This window comes from Haemorhous mexicanus, chromosome 1, assembly GCF_027477595.1.
Source record: "Haemorhous mexicanus isolate bHaeMex1 chromosome 1, bHaeMex1.pri, whole genome shotgun sequence".
NCBI lineage: Eukaryota > Metazoa > Chordata > Aves > Passeriformes > Fringillidae > Haemorhous > Haemorhous mexicanus.
The window spans coordinates 15,593,111-15,615,263 of NC_082341.1; the positions used below are offsets into that span (position 1 = coordinate 15,593,111).

The 22,153-nt window shown below is 41.2% G+C and overlaps 1 protein-coding gene across 3 annotated transcripts; it reads left to right on the forward strand.

Annotated features, from left to right (window-relative positions):
• Window positions 1-1,394: 1,394 nt before the first annotated feature.
• On the forward strand, window positions 1,395-21,565 carry MAP3K8 (mitogen-activated protein kinase kinase kinase 8). 3 transcript variants are annotated; one of them, XM_059840994.1, is made up of 9 exons: window positions 1,395-1,549; window positions 4,679-4,805; window positions 5,688-6,048; window positions 9,138-9,302; window positions 10,755-11,016; window positions 13,581-13,687; window positions 17,665-17,817; window positions 18,442-18,688; window positions 20,157-21,565. In XM_059840994.1, exons 2-9 carry the CDS (start codon window positions 4,771-4,773, stop codon window positions 20,288-20,290), a joined length of 1,464 nt encoding a protein of 487 aa, XP_059696977.1. In that variant the 5' UTR covers window positions 1,395-1,549; window positions 4,679-4,770; the 3' UTR covers window positions 20,291-21,565. The 3 variants fall into 3 exon arrangements, with proteins under 3 accessions (XP_059696977.1, XP_059696984.1, XP_059696992.1); XM_059841001.1 differs by lacking the exon at window positions 1,395-1,549 and adding an exon at window positions 1,712-2,035; XM_059841009.1 differs by lacking the exon at window positions 1,395-1,549 and adding an exon at window positions 2,084-4,136.
• Window positions 21,566-22,153: the final 588 nt, after the last annotated feature.

Genomic DNA, 22,153 nt, shown 5'->3' on the forward strand with positions numbered 1-22,153 from the left:
CAAACTTGTGTTTCCTCCATCTCTCCATGGCGAGTTTCCTCTGGAATCCTAAGACTTGTCCTGCCTAAATTAATTGATGTGCAGAGAGGACCTCCTCCTCTTTCCCTCTTTGAAGTTGGTCTAAAAATAGAAAAGGGTTTCATTAAAATTAATTGTGGGTTTGGAAAAACTAATAGTGCAAGCAAGTTCCTGAAAGAGGATACCCAAAGTACCCTAGCATGAGAGCTGCTGCACGTTAAGGATGTGTTACTCAGCCTCCTTAACCTCCCACTTTCGAGGTGCTGCCAATTCCGCCCTCTTCTTGGTCTGGCCTCTCCTATAGCCTAATTTATTCTTCAGTCCTTCCTCTCTTTTTTCTTTCTATAATCATCTTCAGCTTTCTTGCCCTTTTTTTCCACAGTTTTTGTTTTGTTTTGTTTTTTTTAGCAAATGCACTGGGTGGTGCAATTGAACAAAATCAAACTCAACAAAGAAGACACTTCTTTCCTTATGGAGGCTTGCCAATGTGTTTAACATCTGTGTAGTCTGGAAAAGAAACCGTGTATGAGCAAAGGTTAACCCTGCTAGCTGAGTTCCATATACATAGTTATGATGCTAACGAAGAGAAAATCCTATAGTGAGTCTAAACCCTTGCACATTTTAGAATGTGACATACTTTGGACAATTGTGAATGTCCCAGGAGAGGCAGCAAACATAAACCATTTAAACAAGGGAGTCACAGTATCTTGATAATATAAAGAGAAAAGGAGTTGTATGAACTACTAATAAAAACTGAAGCCTAAGGTGAATGTTTGTCCTGAAACTTTATAATGATGGTTTTACCATTGACTTCAGTGAGCAAATAATCATTACACTGCAGATAATGAACCAAAATTCCATCTTGGGTCCCTTGATAAGTTGAATCTTGAGACAGATTCAACTCATCAGCTCCTAGTGCTGTGGCAGCTGGTTTTGTTAAAAATGCTACTTGTCTCCTTAAAAACGAACTGACTGAAGAGGAGCTATTGGGCAGCACAGTTTTGCAAGATTTTTTTTTCCTTATGGATAAGAAATAAAAAGTAGTCGTAGCCAATTTTGGCAATTATCCAACTCACACTAGTGTGTCCCGGAGTATTTTAATACTACTGCCACTAATAAATTCTTCACGTTGTTGTCCTAAATTCCACCCGCGAGTCAGCTGAAGTTTAATTCAGATAATGTTCAAACTCGTAGGACGCTGGTGGACGCCCTCTAGGTGCGCACGGAAACATGAGGTGGTAGGAAAGGGGTTTTCCGATGCCACCGCCGGGGACAAGCCATTGCCGATGCCGCCGCTGGAGCAGGAGGCGGTCGCTGGCCGGGCTTGAGGCCGCGCTGGGACAGCGCAGCGCTTGCTCCTGCCGGGAAACCGAAATAGAAACCGGCGCCGGGGCCGCCCCGGTCCCCCGCCCTCGGTAGGGGCGGGCGGTGCTACCTGCGCCCTTGCCCGCCCCCGGAGTTCCCCGCGGCAGCGGCGGAGCGGCGCGGGCTGCGGGCGGACGGGCGGCGCGGCTCTCCCGGCGCCCCGCGGGTGAGCGGGGACGGGGCGGCGGGGCAAGGGGAGCCCTGGCGGGATGGAGCCTAGCGGGACGGGGCTGCGCTGCCGGGCGGAGGCTGCCCTCGGCCTCCCGAGCCGCGTCGTGTGCCGGGAGAGCCGGCGGGGCTGCGACACCTGCGCTGTCCCCGGGGGCTGCAGGGCAGGAAAGGGGCTGGGGCTGCGCTCTGCTGCTGCTGCCGGCGCTGGGAAAGTCGCGGGTTTTCTTATTCCAAGTGAATATGTGAAATGTTGTTGAAAATGAAATTATTGATATTTCTTGTTCCTTAACAGTAGAAGTTTTTTTTTTTCAGAGGGATTGTGTTTTTCAAGTTCTGTCGATAAGTTTTCTTAAAAGTAAATAAGGACTTTTTTCATTTTTAGTGGTCAGTCACTTGTCACTTAAACCAGAAAATTATTCTCTAAAAGCAGCACAAGAGATCTCTATTATGGGTGTATGATTGTCTTGAGCCAGTCTATGCAGTAAGTGGCTTGCTTTTTTTTGGGGAGGAAGGGGTGTTGAGTATTTTTGTCTGTGTGGTCTTGGTTTTTTAATTTTATATTTATTGTAGATTTTGTTCAATTTTTTCCACCATTGACCCATGACACACTAAAGTCTCACAGGGGCTCAGAAGTCTGGTATCCAGTTACTCTCATTTAATATGATGGATATAAGAGTGGTCTCTGACAGCACACTTAGGTAAAAGGGGTTGAAAAGCTATGCAGAGAATAGAGAAATAAACCTTTGACTTGCAAATTACTCATGTGATGATGTTGAAATATTGGCAAAACTGGAGAAAGAGTCTTGTGCTTTAGCAACTGACTTAAGTGCTTGCATGCAGTTTTATTTTTCCACTGCAGGTAAACACAGTTTTTTAGCTGAGAATCTAAGTAAAGCATACTCAGTGATGTAATTTCTTTATTAATCTAGATTATATAGGAAGATTTAGAATACTACATGAATGCCTACCACTGATACTAGTGAATTTTAGGGATACTAAATCCTGGATACTACAGGATTTTAGGAATAAATAGGAGTGAATTCCTAATTGGAAAATGGACCTTTTTTTTTGTCTGTAGGGGAAGTATAGTACTAAATTGCTGCATAATCTAAAAAAACAGCTTTTATAGTTTAGACACTGCTTTTTTTGTGTAAACATTTAGAGATTAGAATTTGATAGATATAGGGAAAAATAAAATCATTTAGGTTGGAAAAGATCTGTAAAGTTATCAAGTCCAAGCCAGCACTATCAAGCCCACCACTAAACAGTCATGTCTACATGTATGTCTTCTAAATCCCCCCTGGGATGCTGATTCCACCACTTCCCTGGGCAGCCTGTTCCAGTGTTTGACAACTCTTTCAGTGAAGAAATTTTTCCTGATATCCAACCTCTCCTGGCACAACTTGAAGCCATTTCCCCTTGTTCCATCATTTGTTATTTGAGATAAGTGACCAGCTCCCAGCTCCCTACCTCTTCCTTTCAGGTAGTTGTAAGGGTGTAGGTGTAAGGGTTGTAAGGGTGAAGGGTTTGCAGCTTTTCTCAAGCACTAAAATAACTGAGAATATGCAGGTTATAGTCACTTCTTCATGTTATTCAGAACTTTTTGGGTAATTGTGAAACTGCCAAGAGTATTATTAGTATTGTGCTGCAGTTTGGGAACATTTTGAGGAATGAAGCAGAGCTGGCACTTCCAGAATGCTACATTTGGTCTAATCTGTGCAGATGCTTTGTGCATGAAAATGCTGTCAGAGAGTAAATTAGTTTAACTGTGGCACGTATTTATCTTTATCCACAAATGACCAGAGTATCTAGAGGTTCATGTTTTTCTTCAGAAAGTCCCTCAGGACTAGTTTGTAACTTTACCTGACTTTACACATGAGGTCTCTTGGTTCCTTTTATGACAGCACTGTTTCTTTTCATTTGAACCCCACTAATTCACCCCCCCCCATAAAAAAAAAAAAAAAAACAGACAAAAGAAGAACCCTAAAAACTAAAAAATCAATGAATAGAAGTCCTGCTCTGGGGAAAAATATAAATCTCATTTCTACTGAAAAATAACCATGTTCAGGCTTTGTTAACAGCCTATAGCTTGGTCATGGAGCAAGTTGAGGTGATAGGGGCTAGAAAACACCCACAGCATCTTTTCCTTTTTGTGATCTCTCTGGGCACCCAGGATAAAAGCCTGGGGCCTCCCCGATCAAGTAGTACTTGTGACCACAAAGTTTCCAACCTGGCTGCCCTAATGCTGGGGGTGTGGGTTGATTAGGGCTGGGTGAACTGGTGTAGAGTGCTGGTGAAAGTCACTGTGCCCATCTTGGGGAATGGGGGCTGGCAGAGCACTGCTTTGCCACCATCAATCTCAGGGTTTGGTCTGAGTTTGAAAAGGAACAGGCACTCCATTTCCCTTTTCTGATGCTGCATCTGCTGTCCTGTCCTGCCTTTTAAATTTTCAGCACGTGGTCTGGCTTCTTTGCCATCTCAGACACGTCATTTTACTTGGTTTTCTTCACATTAGAGCTGACGTAAATACTCTAACCCATGAGAAATATGTGCCACAAAGCTTCTACGTCCTTGTGGTGAGGGTAAGAAAGATAGTGATCATTACCTGAAACTGTACCTGGGTAAACACATTGCTCCATGGCCTCAGGGGACCGAGTCTGGTGCTTGTCCTTGAGATAAGGTTTTGTTTGCTGCTTTTCATTTTTCCCCTTTTTTTTTTTAAGTTTCTTTTTGCCTAGCTGTTATCTTTTGCCCAAAATAGATAGTGCAGTAGATTACGAAAAAGGGAAGTGAGAGCTCTCTAAAGAGGGCATGCTGTAGTCAGTTCTGCTAAAGGAAAAGGAGGTCCTTCTCTTTGCTTAAGCAAGCATGAGACAGAGAGAATAAAACTCAGGACCTAGCCATGGAAAAACTATTTTTCACTACTACTTGGAAATCTTGATGATACAGTAGCTTGATTCTTTCTTGAGTTGTCATTTTTTTCTGCAGAAAAAATCCCCTGTTATCTCAGCCTTGTGATTACTAGCTCTTCTTTCCATGAAGCAAATGATCTATATGAGTACAAACCAGTCCTTCTGCTTGAGCTGGTATGCAATGGCTTTATTTGTTTTGCTTTTTTTAATAGACTGCCACAGAACACTGTGAAATTATCATCAGTGGTAAATACTGGTTCAGAAAAACGTGATGACTTCAGGGATTCTATTGAGACGTTTTTAAATGGTTTTGAGTGATGTAATCAGGTTAAATACAAGGTAAGTGCTCTTGACATTTATGTGTTGGAAACTATTTGTGTCAGTATTTTAATGACTGACCATGCATACATTTTTAACTTGAATATGTAACTCTCTGGAATAGAAAGGGACTTTTTGGGAAGTTCAACCCAGGTTGCTGTAAATCCGTTCCAGCAAAATATTTGCAATAGTAACATAAAAAGTTATTGTTAGGATTAGTGGGAACAGAACAAACTGTTGGAAACCACTTCAAAAGCTCATTGCTTTTATGATAGCTCAGTTTCTGACTTTCTTCTGAAAGTCAGGGTGAAAATTTCAGTTCAAGTCTAGTTCTGACCAGTTAATTGCAAAAAGGAATACGGATTTTGTATCTCAGGTGGTGACAGCTGTGCTTTGTACAATGATACTAACAGATGCCTGTTACTAGTGGAATGACCTTGCTTTGTGACCTTTCCTTCTTTTTGGATGCATCACATAAATTGTCAATGCAAACTTAGACATAAACTAATTGAGAATGTTAATATCTCTCTTTGTCATTCTTTTCCAAACAATTAATTCTTTTGTTTGTATTGAGGGTGCTCCTTCATTTTTGCATATCTATCACAATGGTGTATTCTTACTGTACCTGTTCCTCTTAGGGAAAGCTTTATCATAATAAATTCCAAGAGTGAATGACAGGGGAGGTTAACTAGTAACTTCTAAATAAATTTTACTAGCAAATACTTCTCCATTTTGTCTTCACTCAGGATCCTTATTATGGTTTTCTTCATAATACAAGTTTTTAATGTTAAATCTGTATAATGATGAGCTGCTGATTCCTTCTGATAACTCCTTTTCATTCTTACTTTGCTAAATCAAATTTAGGTGAAAAGTGGTTTCAAGTTTGTTTCTTTTTTTTTCCAGGAGTGATTTTGCAAAGTGGACAGTAATGGAGTATATGAGCACGGGTAGTGATAGCAAAGAGGAGATTGACTTGTTGCTAACTGATCTAAATATGTCTGAGGTGATAGCCATCATGGAAAACCATTATCCAGGTGAAGACATTGCAGTCTATGAAGACAGCTTAATTACCATGTGTGAAGAGGCAAATCAAAATGATGAACGTGCAGAATCATTACTGTTTTGTGAAGGGGAGGTCTCTTTGATGTCCTCTGTCAAATACGGGACTGTGGAAGACCTGCTTGCTTTTGCCAATCAGGTGTCTAACACTGCAAAGCAATTTAAAGGATGCAGACAACAGGAATCTGGAATCCTCTTGAATATGGTACGTACATCTGTTTTCCTTTTACTTGGCATTTCATAGACCATAGGGATTAGAAGTTTTTAATGATTCTAAATAAAGCTCAGTTTGAGAAGTAACAGGCTGTGGTTTCCTGTGCAACCCTGGGGCTGGAAAGGGTCTCTGAGCCTATCAAGTCTAGCCTCTGCAGTCTCAGGCATAGCTATGAGGAAAGTCTGTTGTTCAGAAGGATCCACTCTGTTATCTCCTAATATCCATGGAGGTTAGAAAACATTTCCCAGTATTGAATACAATACTTGAGACCAGCAGTCAAAAAGCAAAATCTTCAACTCATTTTGTTTCAGTACTTAAATGTGGCTTATAAAATCCACAACTTGCATAAAAAAGAGGGAGAGTGACTTTTTAGAAGGATGTGTAGTGATAGGACAAGGAGGAATGATTTTAAACTAAAAGTGTAGAAATTTCTTTACTCTGAGGGTGGTAAGGCTCTGGAGCAGACTGTTCAGAGAAATTATATATACCCCATCCCTGGAAGTGTTCAAGGCAAGGCTGGATGGGGCCCTGAGCAACCTGACCTTGTGGGTGACATCCCTTCCCATAGTAGGGGAATTACAGCTAGATGGCCTTTAAGATCCCTTCCAACCCAAGCCTATCTATGATTCTATGGACTATAATGGTTTACAGTTCTGGGAGACAGTAAGAATCTTCTAGTGCCTTGTGTTCATGAAATAAAACATTCATTTTGCAAACTCCCAAAAATAAAGATTTGGGATCTGACAATATAGTTCCTAAATTTGCTCTATCTGCACAAATGTCAATAGTAGTAATGTAAGGAGAAAAAGCACATACTATCAAGTGTGATTTTAAGAGTTACAATATTATGTAATATCTCGCACTAAATTCAAGTATATAGATGTGTTGGTTTGAGATGTTATTTTTTTCCCTAAAATTGTTTGTGTTCTACAAGCATCTCTGGATATTAGTGTCATTAAAGTTTTGTTTAAGATCAGTTGCTCTGGAAACAGTGTTGCGATGGAATTCTGTTCATGCAGGCTGGTGTTGCTGCTGTATTTTCCTAAGATACTCTACATCTATGTCTATCTTCTTAAATATTCTGCATATCATATATTTTATATGTGAACACTGGTTGCTTGAGGCTTGCTGGTTACTTAGGTGCAAAATACCACAGGTATTGCTTTATTCTGATTTGGAGGGAGCATTGCAATATTGCAAAACAATCACTTTTCAACTCTGTAACATTGAAATGACACTTAGTAATATTAAATGTTTCCTATGCTTGGGGTAGACACTGTTCTACATACTCGTGGTTGTTTTGCTTGCATATTGTTTCTACAGATGCATACAATCGGTATGAACCAAGTACCATTAGGTGCATGTGATCCCATAATGCAACTGAGGGTTGGAGGCAGAGTATTACCTGTGCATGCATTTCAGCAAGGACACTGCTTCATAAATATCTACAGCATTTTTTGGGGGGTCAGGAGTTGTTTCTGATTGCCTGGTGACCCTCACTGGCTGCACCATGGCTTGCATCACAAAGGGTCTTGAAGTGCACAAGCAGGATTTCTTTTCGTTCAAACTGAACTGAAAGATGCATTGCAGCCACAGACAAATATTCACAGGGTCAGGCTAGGAACTAGTCCTAAAAGCCTCCTGAAAACATGAGTAGTGCAGTGGTCGTCACTATCTTGCTCTCCAGATCAGCTCTGCTCGGCGTCTCTTCCTTTCCAGGATAAGGTGTAACCCATATGGATTAGTCTCAACCCTTTGAAATGCAGAAGTAGGCAAGCAAGATGTACAGATTGTTAGACATGTACAGATTGCTTTACCCTGGCTCTAATAAGTAGAGGGAAGGCTTGTTCTCTCTATCCTAAACAGAATACTTTTTATTGAAGGACAGCCCCTTGTGCCCCCTTGGCCCAAGGTTAAGAATTATCCTCCCCAGATATAGGAACTTAGAAGAATTAATTTATTTCACGTAGGTACAAATCATAAATGACAATTTTAGCAGTCAGGAAGGAACTTTCCTAATAGAAAAGCATGCAGGTAGATTAAGAGTGAAATATTATATATTACATCTTAAATAGAAATCTAAACCAAATAATCTTCCTGGTATGCAGTTATCTTCAAAAGAGTTGCTGAAGAGCTGAGTATTTGTGGCCCCGTGACAGACATGAAATTATAAATATCCTTGATGTGATTTTACTTCTTTTCAAGAATATTGATAAAGTAGCAGTAAGGAGATTAATGATATTCCAGATACTGGCTGAAATAATTAGAAGCATATTCATAGGAAATATTATTAATTTTGTAGCTGAGAGACTGAAAAAGCAACATGAGGGATCAAGCAATACTCACATGGCTGTAGTTGGGCATTTGGTCTCTCTCTGTCACGTGCAGAGGGAGGGAACTGTTTGGGGAAAAGATTTAGAGCAAGATACTGACTTATGTGCCCTGAATCCCCTCCTTGCCTAGCTGGTGATACAGAAGATGCAAAGCTCCCAACATTACCCACCTAAAGGAGGCAATATTACTCCCACTCTTCTTTTTTAAACTATGGTATAAAACTAGAGGAAAGTGGCTGGTAAAATCAAGGCAGACTTCTCTGACCTTTTACTGAGCAGCAGAAACTCCAGTACAAGATGGGAAATTAAACTCCTAGCAGTACATGTGATATTAGGAAATGCTGAAACTCTTGCTCACATTGTATAAGATAACCTATGAGTAACAGGTATGTGGCATAACAAGTTAACAGATTACAGGAAGGACAAACATGTGCAGGTAAATCTAATAACAAGAGGCGGGTAATTTCATTAACCCAGCTGCTGTTGTTGTTGTTTCAAGACAATTAATTGCAACTTACACTTCATAAGTTAGTCACTGGAGAGAAACGTGGATGCCTAGGCTGTGACTGAGTGCCACACCTCACATGCTGTTCCCATTTAGTGTTACTAAATAAAGACTGCTAAGCAGATTATGTGCATCATACACATAAGTGATATGAGGTTTTTCCCACTATATATATAAAATTAATTAGATTTGTAGTGGTTTTAACTTCACTGGGGTTTTTTGTTATTTATTTAACTCCACAGATCACACCCAAGAACGGGCGCTATCAAATTGACTCAGATGTGCTCCTGTTTCCATGGAAGTTGACTTACAGGAATATTGGTTCTGATTTCATTCCTCGGGGAGCTTTTGGGAAAGTGTACTTAGCCCAAGACAGAGAAACCAAGAAACGAATGGCATGCAAATTGGTATGTTAGTTCAGTGGTTTTATCTCTGAGCAAATATTGTATAACACACTACTTACGGTCTATTTTCAAATATGTCTGCATCAAATCCCACTGTTGGCTGATGATCATCTTGGTTTTGTTGGCCTAAACCAGGTGGGGAAAATGTACACTTCTGTTAGCTTGTTTAAATTTTTTTGCTCTAAAGCTGCAAGTGTTTCAGCATTTTGAAAGTATCTAAAGGTGTATGGAACTGTCACATGGCCTGTTGTGCAGAGTGGATTTTCTAGTTGTCCTGCTGGGGTGAAATATCAGAGTGAGATCCTGTCCCTGCTGAAGGAGGTAGTAAAACCCTGCTGCTGCAGAAGTTTTAGGCTGTTGTCCTTTAACTGAGGTGCTTAGACTTCAGTTTTCTTTATTCCAGTGCCAATAAAGTCCCTGAGAACTCAGGATGGGCAGCTCTTACTGTGTTTTGGGCACTGATGGGGTTAAGGTTGTGAGATGCCTCAAAAGAACTGCTAAGCGCTGTCCTACTTTTATGCAAGCCAACATTTTCTTTCAGTTGTGCCTTTTAACATACTATTTGGAATTGAGCAGTAAATACTCAGGGCCAGTAAAAGTTTAGTTGGGAGCGAGCTCAGTATCCCCCAGCTCATGAATAAGTACCTGTATTAATTCTATGTGTCAAAGAGTTGGGCAGGCAGCTGTGTGTCCTTCCCCTGCAGCCTGTGTGTCCACGTAGGGACAGATTGTTAGCTGCTCCTGCATTAGCCCACAGCAGAATTAAAGTATCCAAATATTTCTGAAAATACAAACAGTATTTCTCCTTGAAATAAATGTGCCTCTTATTTGGTTCACAGACAGGAGTCCAAGGGAAGAAAACTAAACAGAGCACTAGTAGCTTTTCTGTGTGTAAGCAAACACTGCTTTTATTGTCTCAGCAATCTGCTGTCAGTACTTTTTAAAGAAATATCATGCTGCTGGCACTCCCTTCAAAGCAGCTTTCATTTCTTGTAAGCCATAAACCAGTGCTGATAAGGACTGAATTGAGGTCAGTAATGGGCCTGAGCACTGCAAGCACTGATCCACCTGTCAGGTGGGTGTGCAATTCTGGTAGTGCAGATGAGTGCACAAAGCTAATGGAAAAGCAGTGGGAATTTTATCTCCTTCACCAGGAAGTTTGCATAAAGCTTTTGCGTAATCACTGGATTTTGACGGGAATAACTCTTGCTACACTGCTTTTTCTGGAAGGTTGCACTTTTTATTTGGGCATGATTCCAAAATGTCTCTCAGCTTTTAACAGGATGTCTCTTAGCTGCAAAGGAAGAAAAGTCACAGGAGCAAAGTAAAGCTCAGTATTTTAACAAGTGGATATAAGTGCTATACTTCCTTTTCTGTTAATCTACAGGATAATTAGTGTCCACATGGATAACTTGTTTTTGTTATGGATAACTGTGGTTTTGTTCAATGTCCTAGGTCCCAGTGGAGCAGTTCAAACCATCAGATGTTGAAATACAGGCATGTTTCCGTCATGAAAACATTGCTGAATTATACGGCGCTATTTTGTGGGATGAGACAATCCATCTCTTCATGGAAGCTGGAGAGGGAGGATCTGTCATGGAAAAGCTGGAGAGCTGTGGTCCTATGAGAGAGTTTGAAATAATTTGGGTGACAAAGCATATTCTGAAAGGACTTGACTTTCTCCACTCGAAGAGGATTATCCATCATGATATCAAACGTATGTCTGTGTGGTTCCTTGGGGTGCTTTCTGGTCCTGGCTGGGCTGGGGCCTGGTGGAAGAGTCCCTGGGACTGAGCTGGGGCACACAGCCTTACATCTCTGAGTGGGAGGGATCGATAATGCCTAACAAATGGCAAGGTCAGGTTCTGGAGGTAATAGTTACTTACACTATTTATTAATTCACTCCAGCAGAGAGGGTAATTAGAAAGTCATAGATCCTATGCCATTGATGAGCAACAAAATTTAAATAAAAACCTTAAGAGTGAAGTTATCAGTCTGTGTTCAGCCGGAAGTTTCCTGCTTTTAATATAAATTCATCCTGAATGTTTCCATGCTCACCTTCATCTTGCACCATCTTTTTGGTTTTACATTTCTACACTGCTGTTCCTCAATTTGAGACACTTTAGAAGTAAATACATAATTTGTGCTAGTTTTTTTCTTTCAACAAGTACAGCAAATTTTAATATATGTTTGTTTTTAAAAAACTCTGGCTATTACATCTATGAATAATCAAACATATTGATATTAAGTTCAAATTAAATACGCTGGTATTTAAATGCTTTAAAATTCAATTTTAATGTATTGCATTTAAATTAGTATTAAATGCTGTTTCTCCCAGTATCATCTTGGCCCACAGATAGATGCATCTCTGTCGGTTTATTTAGCTAAACTTGGGGGTTTGAAGTAGAGATATTCAGACTGAAGCATTACAATAGTTCACAGAAGTGAACTATTAGGAATTGCTGAATTTTTATCTCAGTTTTGCATTTTTGGTTTTTAAGTTTTTTTGATTTAGTATGAGTCAGTACTTTAGACGTGAGCCTTTGAGATTCTGACCGCTACAAAATTGCTTATTTTTTCCCTTAATTTTTCTTTCTCATTTGTAGTAAGAGTCTTTCCTATAGGTTTATTTTAGTTGGGCAGTAACAAAGACATTAATTAAACAATCTAAAAACAAACCAGCCCAAAGCCTACTACCTCTAGGTAGTGAATAGGAGAACCAGCCCATTGTGAATGTGGTGGATATGAGTGTGTTTTGCTTTTTCCAGCCTTTCCCTGTGTTGGTGGACGCAGGGCAGATGATGAGGCAGAGGTTGGCTGGGGCAGATGAGGCTGTCCAGAGGTGCCTGGGGTGAGCCCTGGCCAAGCTCCTGCCTGTTTGGTGCCAGGGTGAGCTGGGTACACCTGGCCTGAGGTGGAGCCATGCCCACTGCCTGGCAAGGCAGCCTCCACGCAGGGAGCAGTGTGTGTTTTTCCTCCCCAGGCAGAATTAATAGGAAAGACTCTTTCCCAAAACCTCTGATCTTTTCCTCACTTCATCTGCTGCTTTTGAGCTGCAATTGAGTCTGTTCTGCTGATACAGAAGATGGGGATTTTATTGAAAGGAAAAAATGCCCTGAGCAAGGAAGGGGAGGAGGACATTCTGGTTCTTGGGAGGTGTTCAGTGCTGCCACTCATTTTAACCCTTGGTTGGAGAGCAGTGAAACCATCAGGCTATTTGGCTGGGGGAGCTTCAGTCCAAAATCAGCTGCAGCTAGGGCTGGGTATGGTCCCAGGCAGGAAGAAGATGCTGCTGCCCTGTGACAGTGTGGCCCTTTGGATGATCTATTATGGGGTGTTTCCATATCTTCAAAGTTATCCCTAAAACGACAGATTTACATAGTCTATAGCACTGGTAAGGAGGCAGCTGTGGGAAGCATTGCTCCAGGAATCAGTACTGCTGAAATCAACTCTGCCCTCCCACTAGGTGGTCATGGTAGGCACTATCAAGACAGAAAATGGCCCACAGTTTCCTGTAAGGGAAATGTGTTTCTGTTGTGTAACTTTGAGACTTCATTTTACCACATCTTCTGAAACAGCAAACGAGCAATTTCTCAAGGCTCACACTGAACACTACATTTTTAAATATTTGATCAGAAATACAGCTGCAATCAAAGCCTCTGAGCACAAAGTTGTGCCTTTGGCAGAGTTTTATGAAGGAAAGTAAATTAAGCTCCTAGATACTGCTGCAGTTCTGAGGGAGTTTGAAATGCTCAGTCTTCTATTAATTTTACAGCCATTGTCTGTCATCTCTTGTCATGCTGAGCTGCTCTCATGGAGCAGTGCAGGTGACTGGTGTGGCTGCTGTGGAGGGGCCCTGGTTACTCTCTGTTTCTGTCTTCACTTAAATTGTTACTCTAGAAAAACCTCTTGGTGAGCAACAGTTGTGCTATTTCTAGCCAGAGCTGCACAGCAGGATCTCCACCTTGGAGACCCTTACACATCTTCAGAGCACCTCTACCCTCAGCTATTTTCTCTCTTTGTCTTTTTTGAAATTTTAAGCTAAGAAAATGACAAAACGTTGGTTCTTTTACATAAACCAGACCAGTTTGTTTTTCAAGATTTAAAATTGAACCAAATCATTACCAGACCTATTTTGGCTAGAGGGATATTGGCTGTAGAGAGTGGTTGTGCTAATTTCTCTCCCTTTTCAGTCAGGCGTCTGAATGAAACAGGAGTGTTGTAAAATAAATACCAAACATGCCAAACACCTAAATGATGTAATTTTTGGTTTTCTTTTAGCAAGCAACATTGTCTTTATGTCAACTAAGGCTGTTTTGGTGGATTTTGGCCTAAGTGTTCAAATGACTGAAGACATTTACTATCCCAAAGATCTTAGAGGAACAGAGGTAAGAAGCTGAAGAGACAAAAGCCCTTATATTGCATTAGTCCTATGGTTGTGGTGTTTAGGCTCAAATTGGAAGCTGGAGGGTTAAAAGCATGGGTAAAATAGTTTCTATAAAACCTATAAAAAACTTACAAACATTAATAGAGTGTCATTATAATTTCAACTTGCTGAATGGAATGCTTTGAAAGCCACATCACTTTCTCTGCAGTCTCAATTGTTAGCAATTGTTCACTGAAGTCAGTACTCTGAGGAAGGTTGTTTGCAGTGTTTCAGCTGCTGATCAGAGACACTTCAAACAGGAATTTGTTCTTTGGTCTAGCAAAGTTTTCTTCTGAAATACTATGGACTGGGGTGACCTGTTCAACACCATACTGGGATTCCTCCTTCAAAACCACAGAACTTGCAGATGTCTGGGTTTCATCTCTTAGCCCTTCTAAGCTCTGTTTCCCATCTACATGTAACCCTTTGGTTCTTCAGAGCTTGTGCATGGCAAGGTTCATGATTATCTGGTAAAATTGCTGTGACATTACAGTGATGGAGATGGGGTCCTTTTAAATGGTCACAGTGACTTTGAGGTTCTGCACACCACTTGGGCTACATTCCTGCCGAGGTGTTTCCAGGGCTGGAATTTTAGCAAACCACCAAGCAGCAACAATTAGCTTGGATAGCTGCTGCAGATGTGGCATTTGTGCTCTCTGTTGCTGGAGGAGATTGTTTACAGGAAATGCTTTAGCTGAGATGTTGGCACTTACCCTTTTAATAGTCTTCCAGATGTGTAAAGAGGAAATCCCTGTGTAACTGACAAAAAACATTTCACTTTTTAGAAGGGGAGGATAAATCAAGATTTCAGAGAAGGCCAGGTTTGTTTGTTTATTTTTTTTCAAGATGATTGAGAAAGCACTTGAATATTTGTTTTCACTGTCTTTCTAGTCAGGGCAGTTAAGAGCTTAAAATGCTTGCTGACCTGGAAGCAGCATGCTTTCTAGCACTTCATGCATGAGCTTTGTGGGGTTTTTACTTTGGTTTGGGGCTTTTTGTTTGTTCAAGGGGGTTTTGTGTGCTGTTAATAAAGAACAGTGGTGGGTATGAGTTGGTAGGGTATTTCCCAGTGATGGAGATGTGTGTAAACAGGACATTTCCATGATTGTAGAGCAGACTAGTGAGGATCCACTTCTGGGTCTTGAAGGACAGGCCAGGGTTGTGTTAGTAAGAACAAGTGAAAAGTGAAAACATTTCAGTGTTTGCCAAGTGAAAAACTCTTAGTTCTACATTTAATAGAAGGAAAATTCCATGCACTTTAACACCTGCAGTCCTGTTCTCAGAAAGCTGATAATCCCCCCAGCCCTGAAATACAGCCATGTTTGGTGTTTGCTGTCTCAGGGGAGTAGTAATCCTGATGCAGCATTGCAGCCAGAACTGAGGTTGGAAAGACAGCACTGGGAAAGGAGATTTTCAGATACCAGTGAAAGACTTACAGGCTAATGTTTCTGATGCTTCTATAGGTTTTTCTGCTCACAGTGTTCATTCTAGGCATCTTCCTCTCCACAGTGCCTAATCCTGTCACTCACAAATGCCCTCTGTAGTCTGGCTTTCTTGATGATTTTTTTTTTTTCAAAGTAAGACCTTAACTCTCCAAAGTCCTCTTGAGTTTTGCACGCTGTATTTAACAGCCTTAAGAAGTGGTGCAGTTGTCCTGCTGTTCCTGCATGTAGTTGTGCAACCCCTGGTTGGGGCTCTGTCACTGCCAAGCAGCATTGTGCCAGTGAGCTGGCTGGTTTCTCTTACATATGCTATTGGCAGGGACTTGTGTCCTTGAGGGAAGTGGCAGGTGGAGTAACCTTTGTCCCGTGCACGTTCTCTGAGAGTTAGGATTTTTATTCACTTCTGTAGCACAGGAAGCCTGAACGTAGTGAATCTTCTTTGTGTTTATGAAAAATGAGTAGTTACAATTCTGGGCAATGGGATTGAAAGATAGTTAAATTTTGTTTAGATGGTGTAGTGTGAAAAAAACTGGTGTTCCTGCTTTTGTGTACAAGTCATGCAGAACATTAAACTGTGGTTGTCATGAAACTGCTCTGCAGGAAGTACTTTTTCTAGGCAGTTGCTACACTCTCTGTTATGCTTCTGTCACTTTGTTAAAATATGTAAGCTTCAGTTACAACCATTTGAGGGTAAAAAGTTGTCTGCTAAAGTTTATTGAGTGTGGAAGGTATGATTCATTTTCAGGAATGCTAAACTAAAACTAGTGCAGCATGAAGAAAGGACTGGTTTTTAGCTGGGCTGTGACTGGTCTGACTGGCAGGCAAGTGCCAGCCCACCAGTCAGAAGGAATGAGAATGGGAAGTTATTAATGGCTTGAGCTGTCTGCTTTGGTGACAGCAGACTCTTAGACCAGTCTGAAATCAGAGCTTTGGAGCTCATTTTTGATTTTTGTCACTGTGCAGTCAAGGTGCATCTTGACCGTTTTCTCACCTTAACTGCAGTCAGGATCTTGTATCAACATTCTTTTTTGAAGGCAGCTGCTTCTTGCTTATGTAAATTTCACTCAAGTTGCACTGTATTTGCCAAAGACTTATTTTTACAAAATCAGAACTTCTTTTCTCCTTATGAGACTTAGAGGTGGAGGGTGCGGATGAACTGATTCTCTCGCAGCCCTGAGGAAAACAATGGATAAGTCAGTAGCAGCTGCAGACACCTGCTGAGGCTGTGCACACACTTCCAGTCACAAGTTCTGTTTGCAGATAGGGAATGTAATTTACTGGGAATTTTTCCTTGGAATTTGGTGAGCCCTACAGCCGTTCTCAATCTGTGGTAATAAGCAGTCACACCATGTGGTGATGACTTAACTTCCTGCCCTTGTGTCAGTAATGGCTTTTAATGTGATTCTTTGTGTCAGGATGACTTGAACTAATTAAAGTTTGTTTGAATCCCTTAGAGGGAAATTGGGTGAGGGAAAAGTAGGAACCAGAAGCAAATATGGTAGCTTGCTAACCCAGTGTGCTGTGGGCTGTGCCCATGCATGTGGTGTTGAAACCTGCTTCCCAGGCCAGTGGCAGTGGCAGAGCTGTGCAGGGTGTGCCTCCTGCATCCTGCCTGTCTGGTTCTCCTCCAGCTGCAGTCTGAGCTGTCTGTTGCTGGCAGGAGCTTCCAAGATCCTTCTTTAGACTCTTGGCAAATTCAAATGTTTCAGTGAAATGTTTGAATGGAAACTCTTTTGGTTTCTATCAAGAAAGATTCAAATTTTTGGTTTGGAAAAAAGTTGGAAGAGGGATTTTTGTCTTCATAGCTGCTCTGGGGGTAATCAGGTGGAAAGGGCACCTAGCTTTTAATTTATGCATTTCCTAGATCTGGCTTGTTCTTCATCAACCCATTACTCAGGATAATGCTCCATCGTGAAGGTTAGTGGATAAGAAGGAGGAGTAAAGAAGACAGGAAGGTATATATCTGTCAGTTCTGCTCAGAAGGGTTGTGTAGTATTCTGTGTAACAGGGACCTGAGGGGAGGACTCCTACCCCCATCTGGGTGGCTATCAGTACAGTTCACCCTCTCTCTTTAGCTCTTGCCCAGCCATTGTTCAAGCAGGATGGAGCAGTCCCAGCAGTGCCCCACAAAACAAACAATTCAGGCACCTCCTTTTGCTGTGGAGGGATGAGGCTACTGCTACTCATCTGAACAAGGTAGAGCCATGGCTTGAACCTCATCCTCTCCTCTCACAGCTCAGCTAAGGCCCATAGCCACTGACCTATGGCCTATCTGAGGAGGGCAAACCTGGAATATGGGTTTGTCCAGGTACTGTCCAGGCTGTAATCATATGCAGAGCAGAACAATCTTATTTCCCAAATGGTGCTTACAGGTATACTACTATGCATCCCTTCAGAGCGGGGTTTCCAGGATCACAAAATGCCATTGAGTCATCTTTGGTTGTTGTTTTCCCATGTTGAGTAATCTTTTTTTTTTTTTTTTAACTATTTTTCACAGATTTACATGAGCCCTGAAGTTATCCTTTGCAGAGGCCACACGACAAAAGCAGACATCTACAGCATGGGAGCTACTATTATTCATATGCAAACGGGCATCCCGCCCTGGGTGAACAGATACCCTCGTTCTGCATATCCCTCCTACCTCTACATTGTGAGTGTCCTTAGCAGAGCCAGCTCAGTATCAGTTGGAGGGTTTACTGTACTCTTGTTGAGAAAGCTCCAGTAGTATAAAAACTATCAAAATATTTGTCAGAGAGATGATATCATCCTTTTTGCTTCAGGGGTGGGAGGGAGGGAGAGAAGAAGTGAGTTTTGATCTCTTAGGGGAAGACAGAGACTGAACTGGAGTTGTCTCTGTGATTTGTGTTTCAATTTACAGGCCTTGGGTTTACTGGAAGGACAGGGTTAGATCAGTGAGACTTGATTGAAACAAGCCCATTTGTCTGTTTTCTTTAGAAGTTGCAGATAAAAACTGGAGCTTGGCAGATTTGATTCTCTGACTCTTCCAGTGTTGTATAGAAATCTGGTGAATTTGCATTGCACTGGATTTTAGGCTTACTTTAAGTTTCTTTGAGTTTTTAAATTTATTATAAAATCGGATTTTTAAAAAGTAGATTTTGTGTAGTTGCATGTTCTGTTCTAGTTGATCAGTCCTACTTAGGGAGGTGATGAGTCCTAATTGGGGAATTCCCAGACCACTCATGTGGTTATCCATGACTTCCTCTTTCACTGTTTTCGGAATAACTGTTTCCATGATCTTTTTTCATTCCAACAGATACACAAACAAGCTCCCCCCTTAGAGGATATTGCTGAGGACTGCAGCACTTCCATGAGAGAGTTGCTAGAAGCAGCTCTGGACAGGAACCCTAATCACAGGCTGTCTGCAGCAGACCTGCTGAAGCACGAGGCCTTACACCCACCCCCAGAAGAGCAGCCGCGGTGCCAGAGCCTGGACTCGGCGTTGTTTGAAAGGAAAAGACTGCTCGCCAGGAAGGATCTGCAGCTGCCAGAAAATATCACAGGTAATGGCATCAGCCTCCCCTGCCTTGGACTTTGTAGACTTTACTTTGTGTGTAATCTTGATTTGAGTGAGTGGCAAGGAACCAAGGAAACTCGCAGCACATCTGGAAAGTGACCGGTGAAAATCCCAGTCAGATGAGATCAGACCCCGAGGTCATGAAGTGATCTGTAAAACGCCCATTGACTTCAGTGGGGAGGAACCTAGCCTGACTCTGTGAGCTCCTGAAGGACTGGCTCTTGGAAAAGCCATGGCAATCATTCAGGGCACTTCATGAAGTACAGATTGCTGTCCCAAACAGACTCAATTTGCCACTGTACTAGAGATGTTTTATGGACACTCTTGATTTGTAAACAATGACAAAGTCCAACAACCACCAGCAAACCCAATACTTTTTGCCTTTTTAAGGAAAACACACACACAAAACCATAACTAATGTTGCTGAGTGTCAGCAGTACGAGCCCTTTGTTTTAAAACTAAAAATGACTGTGGGATAGAATGCTGTTGCCCTTGTGCATTAGTCAGTGCTTGATGAAGGATAATACACAAACTAGGTGGGAAACAGCCCTTTCAAGCTCAAGCGAGATTTAGTGCCAACAACCTGCCAACAGGCTTCAAAATGCTTTTCTTCTACTTACTAAATACATTAGGAGGGTTCTGACAAAAGGCATTGAAAGACTCTCCCCAGACAAGTGGTTTATTTAACTGGAATAAATATTTTGAAAGATATCTGTGCAAAGTTTTGGGTACTGTAATGCATAATTGTTGCAACAAATTAACTGAAAAAATCAGTCACAGTTTTTGAATTTAGAATGGCATTGTACCGTCTGGATTTTGCCTTGGGGTTGCAGTAGTCCTTTGACCAGCTCAGACCATCTGAATCAATTCTTTTGAAAATGAAGAGAATATTGAACCATTAAACTTGGACTTTATTATAGGTGCTTAAATTTCCAAGACACTCATTATACAAGTGTTCAGGGGAATTCTGCCATTGCAAACCCGATCTGTCTTTTCAGACCTTGATTTAAAAGGAATAAAAGATCTGAAATGGATGGTCCTGTATTTGTTCTCTATTGTCACATCCAGACAAAGATGATGTCCTGTGTTGAGATGAAAATTTCCCTATGAGGAAGCAGAATTCTCAGATGGCAGAAACTAAACTCTCCTTTAGCACTATAGCTCAGAGGATGAGAAAGCTCTGCTTAACTGTCCCAGCTGATGGAGACTTTTTTTAAAGTAGTTGAACACACTTGCTGTTTGCAGTTGCAAACTGCTTCCCTTTCTTTGTGGGTTGGTTTGTTAGATTTTATTTTATTTGAGGTTTGACTTATGTTGTACTGAAAAAATTTCTTAACCACAGATTAATAAGATCAAATAATAGGCAAAATATTCCAGTAATACCAACAAATACAAAAATTAACTGATACAGCTATTTTTACAGTAATTACATGGTTTCTCTATTTTCTTTTTAGATTCCTCATTGTGTAATGGGAGCATGGAAGAGTCAGACCTGCTAAAGAGACAAAGATCACTCTACATAGACCTTGGAGCTCTAGCTGGTTACTTCAATATTGTTAGGGGACCACCGGCCTTAGAATTTGACTGACTCAGTAACATTTTATATCTGAGTCAGAAATGGACCTCTACCTCTTAAAACTTGATTTGAAGACTTGATTTTCCAGTTTGTACATAAAACTATTGCCATTATAGGCTGTAAAAATGTGAATAGTGTTTAATTGCACAGATGATTAAGCTAAACCCTTAGGGACTCTGATAAGCTGATCCCAAGCAGTGATGTTTGTGTGTCTGCTGGTTGACCAACAAGAAGATGGCAAAAGATCACTGCTGCTGGGGATGTCTTAATCCGGGATATCTTCCTGTGCTGGGCCTTGCACTTTTGTAAAACTTGTATTATATGCTTGCAAATAATGTCAGGAAAAAATATAATATTATTTAGCATGTGGGCTGTAAGATTCAGTCTCTCTGAGCTGTCCTTAGAAAAAACATTCCTGCCACCCCCCACCTCGAAAAAAAAGGAAAAAAGAAGTCCTTGATTTAACCAGTTAAAAACTGGTTCAGTCTTTTTCTGTCTTTAAGACTTGGTCATTCTTGATCTTTAAGACTTGGTCAGCCTCTAGCCAATCTTAATGAAAATTAAGAATGTCTGTGGAGTCAGATTATCACTTGTTTGCAGATGTGTTTTAATTTTGCATCTTCCCTGGGCAGTGGGAGCTAAGAAGGAGGCTGTCCCCTTCTCTGTGCGTCAAGGGAACCTTTCAATGGCAGTATCAGTTTGAGATTTGCACAGCAAGTTGGCCCTGACAAGTATGACAGCAACTTCAACTCCTTCGTATGTTACAACTACTGCAAGGGTATCTATGATCATTTTCAAGGGTAGATCAAATGTTAATGCTCTATTGGTAACAGTGGGCAGGCTCCAAACTCTTGCTTTTTAATACTTTAAAATTGTACACATGTATAATTGCTGTGAGTGCTATGGTTTGGAAAGTGTGTCATTAGTGACAAGCAGTGTTTATGTTCCTATGGAAATGGAATTATTTTGTTCTTGCTGTGCCTCATACATTTGAAACATGATGTTTTGGATGATAGTAAAACTATGTAAACTGCATAGTTCTGTACATCCCATGGGATGAGAACGTAAACTTTTATAAAACTCTTTCTGATGCTTAGGATGACTCTTTATAAGCATTTTTGTTAAATGGCATACTGTGTATGTTGTACACTGAATCTTTTCTGAAGCACAGTCTCTTTTTCATGTCTGTTATTTAATGCTGCTCCTCTCTCACACATGGTCTTAAACAGATGATTTATAGTTTGATACTGATATGGTTAAATGAATAAATCCAGCTCAGTGCCTTGAGATGTGGTCATTCTTCCTTCATCTTCAAACACAGCATGGGGCTGCAGCTGCATTTGGGCAAAGACCCCCTACCATGGCCCAGGTACACTACAGGCATCACCCCACTTGTTGGGAAGTAGGGTGAAGGTGATTGCTGATGGATTTTGGACTCTGGTAATAGATGGTAAGTGTTTCTGGCAAAATCTGCTTCTCACACCCCAGCATTGCTTGTGGACTGCCTGGATGATGCCCAGTGGTTGTGTACAACATGGAGCACTTCAGTCCTGATGTAAATTGCTGCCAAAAATGCTGTTGGGAGTAACCCACTTGCTCTAGTGCTTTGTGCAAAATCTCTGGATAGCAAGTTGCTTGGAGGAGAGCTGTGTGAGGGAGCCCTCTTAGTATTTATACTGACTGTAGTGATCAGGATATTCAGGGATCAGACTTTCCCTGTTCTCCCTAAGGAAAAAATGAGCTAATGGTTTGGATGGTCACCTTTGGTTTCAGAGACCTGTGTTCAATTTTATGATCTTTTGCTGATAGCTTTTGATCTTTAAGGAGATTAATAGAGTTAGTAGGAAGCATCTTTTCACATAACTGGAGGTGGGT